This window comes from Oryctolagus cuniculus, chromosome 11, assembly GCF_051225735.1.
Source record: "Oryctolagus cuniculus isolate XC-2025 breed Fujian yellow rabbit chromosome 11, ASM5122573v1, whole genome shotgun sequence".
NCBI lineage: Eukaryota > Metazoa > Chordata > Mammalia > Lagomorpha > Leporidae > Oryctolagus > Oryctolagus cuniculus.
In genome coordinates, this window is record NC_142877.1 from 13,856,625 (window position 1) to 13,862,895 (window position 6,271).

General features: G+C 63.5%; 1 protein-coding gene across 1 annotated transcript; it reads right to left on the minus strand.

The window, feature by feature from the left end:
* Positions 1-561: 561 nt before the first annotated feature.
* Positions 562-5,691, minus strand: WFDC2 (WAP four-disulfide core domain 2). The gene is given in 4 exon segments (NM_001082354.1): positions 562-726; positions 2,609-2,755; positions 4,902-5,045; positions 5,589-5,691. Coding segments are annotated over 3 exon segments (372 nt in total). The 5' UTR covers positions 5,671-5,691; the 3' UTR covers positions 562-726; position 2,609.
* Positions 5,692-6,271: the final 580 nt, after the last annotated feature.

Below are 6,271 nucleotides of genomic sequence, written 5' to 3' on the forward strand. Positions count from 1 at the left end.
GCCCATCCGCTGACTATTCCCCCCCACACACACACCACCTCCTTCGTGTGACATCTCCAACACACTGACTGAGCAAGCAAGGGCTCCCGGTGATGCTGTTCCTGCGGCAATGTATCCCCTCCCTGACTGGTCCATGGGTAGAACTCGGTGGTCTAAGTTCCGGCTCGCTCACATAGCTCCTTCCCCTTTTCCTAACGCAAACCTGCACTTCCCTGCCAGCAGGCGCCTGTTTCCCCGTGGGCCCACGGCCCCTGCACTGCAGGTGGGCATCAGAGGCGCCAGCAGTGAGGCAGGCGAGTGCAGCGAGCAGCCCTGCCCTGAGTTCTGGAGGGGCAGCGGGGCGTGGGCTCTGGGGACGGAGGGTCCTGGGGTGGCGGTCACGGGCTGGCGTGGGGCCTGGAAGGGCAGACACACGTGAGCCCTGAGTGCATGCCCGCTGTTTCCGAACTGATGCCTCTCTGGGCTCTGGATGACCTGGTCGCTCCCACCCTCCACCCACCTCAACCCAACTCAGGGGAGACCAGGACAGAATGAAAAGAACAGGCGCTGTGGTCACCCCAATGCTGAGAGCAGTGTTTTATTCATCGGAAAGGGGAGAAGCTGTGGTCAGCCCCGGGGGAATGCAGAGTCCAGAAAGGGGTGGGGGGGTGCTGGGCTGGAGCCAGACCCGGGGCCAGGCAGAAACTGCTGTCTCCTCCCCATTCCTCAGGCTGGCGATGGCTGGAGCTGGAGGAAGAAAATCGTAGTAAGACCACCGACGTACTGGACGAGGGTGTCTGCGCCTGGACCCTGAACCCCACCCCCCACCCCACCCCAGTCCCACACCTCATCTCCGCGCGGCTCTGCTGTACCACTGTGGGAGAGAGTCCTCTCTTTGCTGCAGACCGTCCCCGGGACACGCTTGGGAATCTCAGGGACCCAACTGGCCAGCGTGCCCTCCCGAGGAGCAGCCACAGTCACTGGTCTCCTTAGAGATCCCCCTCCCATCAGGCCTTCCTGAGCACAGCCCCCTTGTGGCCGGCACTCCTGGAGGCATCACTGGAGACCCTGGCCACGCCCTCTTCGGGCATCACTTGTCTCCTCCGGGCACCGTGGGTTCAGGCTCCTTTGCTGAGGTCTTGTTCAGGGCAGCAGGTGACCACCTCCAGGCTCTCACCCATTCTGTTCCCTTCTCTGAAACAGCTGCCCACTGCACTTGGCCAGCTGCCTCCTTTTCTCGTCTTTTAGGACTGGCTCAGGCTCAGCCCCCAGGACACCTGCCCCATCCTCCCCCACCTCCATGTGGGTGACGTCTGCTCCTGTTTCCCACAGCCCTGGCTGCTTGAGTGTTGTCCATCCACACCCCTCGGTCATCACACCAGAGCCCTGGGCAGGGCAGGGGTCACCCACGCGTCCCAGCACCTGGCTCAGAGCCAGCAACTCAGTGCCACATCACTCAATGGGCTGACCAACCATTTGTTTCATTTGTCTTTTCCTTGACTCCCTTGTATTTGCTTTGTGACTAAGTCCTGTATTATTTTTAAATGTACGTATAGGGGGAAGGGAGGCTCCGCAATCCTTTCTGAGGGCCAGAGCCACCAGAAGTGGCAGAGGTTGGCCCTGGTCCTGGTCCATCACAGAGCAAGTGCCCCACGCCCTCAAGCACGCAGCTGACGGACTCCACTAACACGAACTCGTCCTGCACAGCCAAGTTCTCCGGCGAAAGCAAAGGTGAGCTCTTCTGCCTCCTAGTGGCTGTGAGCAAACTCCTCCCGCCTCCCAGCCCTCCAGCCCCAGGACACAGCTGCTTGCAGTGTTTGCTACACAGCCCAGCCCAGCTGCTCAGCCGACACTGCCCCAACCACCCTCTTCACACCCAGGTCCAGCCACTACTCTCCCCGCCCCCTCCTGGCCCAGCTCAGCTCGCCCCTGGCCGGTCGCGGGCGCCTCGCCTGCTCCGCTCTGCCCTGGTCCGTCTGTTCCCATGCAGCGGGTGGAGCGGAGCAGTCAGAGTGCGTCCCTTTGGGAGGGCCCATCTCTGGGCGAGCCCAAGGCCCTTCCAATGGCCTCCAAGGCCCGGAAGGAACGGCCCCTCCCCCCAACTCGTGCTCCCTCTTCCTGGGACTCCCCCCTGCCAGTCACCTCAGCCTCTGGCTCGTCCTGCTTCATATCTGCTGCTCCCACGGCCCACACCCCTCCCTGGACGGCCCTGCAGTGCGGTCCCGCATTCCCCAGCTCCCCAGCTCCGTGCTGTGGCCTGTGCTGGCTTTCCCTGGTAAGCACGCACCAACGCTCCCTGTCCCCCGCACTCTTTCTCTCCCTCCTGCCTTCTTTGGCTCATAACACCTGCCACCCTGTGACCGGCTACAGAATCTGTTGGCTGCTGCACTTGGCTTGTCGCCCACTAGACCATAAACCCCCTGAGAGAGGCCTCTGTGTCTGCTCCCTCCATCCACAGAGCATCTCCAGCCCCTAGAGTGGTGCACACTGGGTGCTCAGTGAACACCTGTAGAGTGAATGCATGGGGATAAACGGACAGGTGCACAGCAACGTGTTCACCCGGGCCACCCTGCTCAGGGCGCCTTGCTGCAGGCACCAAGTCCCTCCGTCCCCTCCCCAGCCCACCTACCTCAGAAGTTGGGCGTGACGCAGGACACCTTCCCGCAGCCATTGAGGCAGCATTTCATCTTGCCGGGACACTGGCTGTCCACCTGACACAGGTCCTGGCAGATGCCGAGCTGGGGGAAGTCTATGCTGGGGCAAGAACCCTCCTTTTCTGGACAGGAGAAAGGCAAGGGCAGGTGAACAGAGGGGACGCAGGGAGGCGAACGCTGTCCACAGGGGACCCACCCCTGCCCCTTCTCCCAGCTTTGCAAACAGCAGTCACCTGCCTGAGCCAACCTTGGGGGTGGGGTGAGAGGCTGGGGTGGTCCATGAAGACCACCTGCACACCCCCTCCTCCCCTCCACTGCCTTCCCGGGCCACAGCAGAGAGCTGGACTGGAAGAGGAGCAACCGGGACAGAATCCGGCGCCCCAACTGGGACTAGAACCCTGGGTGCCGGCACCACAGGCGGAGGATTAGCCCAGTGAGCCGCAGCGCCGGCTGCTCTGCCATTTTCTAACTCTGGGGTCCGGGGCAGTAAGCTCCCAGGGCCTGGCGGCTTTAGCTGTTGTGGGAAATCAGTGCTGCCCATGCAGCGAGGTTGCCACAAACGCAGTGGAAGCAAACACACGATCTCTTCCTGGAAACTCCAAGTCTTCGCAGTAACGATGAGTAATCACACCGCTGAGCATGGAATTCGCTCCTACTACGCCCAGGCATTGTTCTAAGCCCCGGACACCCATGCACTCATGTAATTCTCGCAATAACCCTGAAAGAAGGGGAAGGCCTGGGGATAGCCCCTCAAGTCACAGAGGGGAAACTGAGGCATGAAGCACCGTGTCATTAGCCTAAGGTCACCCAGGATGGAGGCAAGGTTTGAACTCCAGCAAATCTGGCTCCGGAGTCGGTGCTTGGCCACCGTGCACGCCGCCGCCGCTCCTGGGTGAACTGTGAGGTGCCATGCACACGGGCGGGGCTGCACGCTCACTGTCTTCCCTTCTCTCATTCCCACACACTCACTCCCAGTTACAATCACTCAGCCCCAGAGCCCTCCACACATCCCTCCACTAGTGCACACACACACACACACACACACCAGGCTCCCCTGGGTCTGGCAGAGGGAAGCCAGCCCCAGTCAAATGCCAAACTCAGGCGCAGAACTGGAGACAGTGACCAACAAAGTCCTGCCTCCCTAGCACGACGAAATCCATTCCTCCGAAAACAGCAGCTCAACACTGGGACAAAAGAGGGAACTGGGACTGGTGTAGGAGCAAAGCAAGCCACCGCGGACAGCGCATCCTCTCACGGATACGACGCCTTGTTCTGTTGTGGCTGGTTCCCGGGGCTCTCACGTCAGTCCCATGAAGTTTGGGATTACCACTCCCATTTTGCAGATGAGAATGCAGAGCTCAGAGAGGTAAAGCGACTTGTTCAGGGCCACATTAGCAGGCAACCTCTCAACCACACGCCTTCCCAGCCTCTGCTGGCATCTTTGGGGGAAATACCAGGCTGGGACGATCAGAGAGGCTGACCTCAGGACAAGAGACTGGGATGGCAGGCCGAGGTCATACCCCTGCCTCTTGGCCTCGTTCTTCCCTCTGAGAAATGGGAAGCTTCGGTTCCACCCGGCCGCCCAATCAGAGCCGGCGCCTGTTGGGAGCCGCCTGAGCACCGGCGAGTACCTCTGGTGGGACACCCAAAACCTCTCCCTCGGGAGAAGAGACAGGGAACCCTGTCTGCGGAGCAGCCCTGTCTTTCTTCAAAGAGCGCAAGCCAGAAAGACAGAAGTTGACCTCGCTACACCTGCGGCTAGGGATGTTGGTGTGACCTTGGGCAAAGACCTTGCTCCCTCTGACGCTTCCTTCCACATGTTTAAAATACTCTGGGCAACTTCCTAAATCTGCGAAGTCGCCCCCCCCCCCGCAAGGTGCTTCCCGGATCTGCCCCCTCCCGCCAGCGACGGAGGCCCCAAAGGAGAGCGCTGAGCGCCCCAGGGCCTCCGGAGCCAGCGCCCACGCCCGCCCAGCCTTTCCCGCAGGCTCCAGCCGGCCCGGGGAGGAAGCTGCGGCCCCAGGCTGCCAGGAGCAACGCTGGGCAGTGCGTGCCCGGAAGCCCGTCATGCACCTGAGGCTCGAGTCCTGCAGGGGGTGGGGGCCGCCCTCCCTCCGGCCTGCGCTTCTGCGACGCCTTTGTTTCCCCCGGGGCAGTGCGAGGGGTTAGCACGGCCAGCTCCGGCTGCCTCCGCCTCAGCCCGCCCAGGGGCGCCGGGGTGGGTGGGGGCCCGCCCTGCTCGCGCGGCGCAGGACGCCCAGGGGTTACCATTCGGAATGGAGCAGATGGCGGAGCAGCCGGCTCGGCAGCACTTGAGGTTTTCGGCGCAGTCTTGGTCGGCTCTGCAATCCTGCGTGCAGTTCAGGTCGGCCGAGAGCTGGGGGCACACGCCTGGCTTGTCGGCTCCGGTGCCTGGGCAGGGTCGGGGCTGTCAGAGGCAGGGGGCGGCGGATGCCCACCTCCCGCATCGAGGGCCCCGGGCCTCTCCTCCGAGGCAGTCTCACTCTCTAGCTCCCAGAGAACCCCACCTCCCGGCCAGCACCCCCATACCCGACGCCGGCGAGCACAGGTTCCCCCGTCCTTGGATCAGAACCCTCAAAGCTCAGGCCCTGGGGACGGCGCACCTCGGTGCGTCTGGGAGCTTCCGACGCCCGAGCCGCGCTGCGCTCTCGGTTCCACCCGAGTCTCCGCCTTCAGCCCTAAGAGCCTTCCCACCCCTATTCAAACTCCGGTGGTCTCCCTACCTCCAGCACACGGGACCCCGCATCCCAACTGTCAGGCGTCACCACCTTTAGGCCCCACGGGCACCCACATTTCAGTCCTCACCGAGCTCCCCGCTTCCGCCCCGGGAATCCCCACCTTCCCGGCCCCCGGAGGCTACGCCTCTGCCTGGCTCCGTCCCGGCTCGCCAGGCTCGGCCCCTCCGGGCGCCCGGCCTCTCCCCGCCCCACTCACCTGTGACCGGAGGGAGTTCCAGCAGCAGCAGCAGCCCGAGGAGGAGGACCGCGCCGAGCGCGCCGAGGCGAGAGGCAGGCATGGTGTTGCGCCGGACCGGGGTGCGGGCGTGGGCCGCCGGCGGTGGGGGGCATATAACCCCGCGCGCGGTGGGGGCGGGGGGCAGGGGCGGGGCCGGCGCGGGGTGGCGGAGGGGGGGCTGTGCCGAGCCCAGCGGGCACCTCGGGCGGGCTGCCACTTCAGGCCATTTCACAATCCCCAGGGATCAGGTGTCACTCTTGGCCCCGGTGGGAACCAGGAACCTAAACGGCTTCAGGCCGCCAGCAGCTCGACCAGCTGCAGCCGGACCCTCGTCCGCTCCTCCCTCCCTTCCTCCCGCCTGGGGCCGCAGCGCAGGCCAGCGCGGGGCCAGGGCCGGGGCCCGGGGCTCCTGGCTGCCCATTTGAAGACTCTGAGGTCCCCCTGGAACGCCTGCCGGAGGGAATGGAGTGCAGGGCCCCTGTAGGGTTCGTGGTGGAGCCGTCAGTGGGGGCTGCAGAAACAGCGGTTGTGATGGGGAATAGCAGGAGGGTGGGATGGTGGGCGGGCAGGGTGCGAAGTATCACTGTGTTCCTAAACCTGTACACGTGAAATACACGAAATTTGAATCCCTTAAATAAACTTTTTTTTAAAATAGCAGTGGT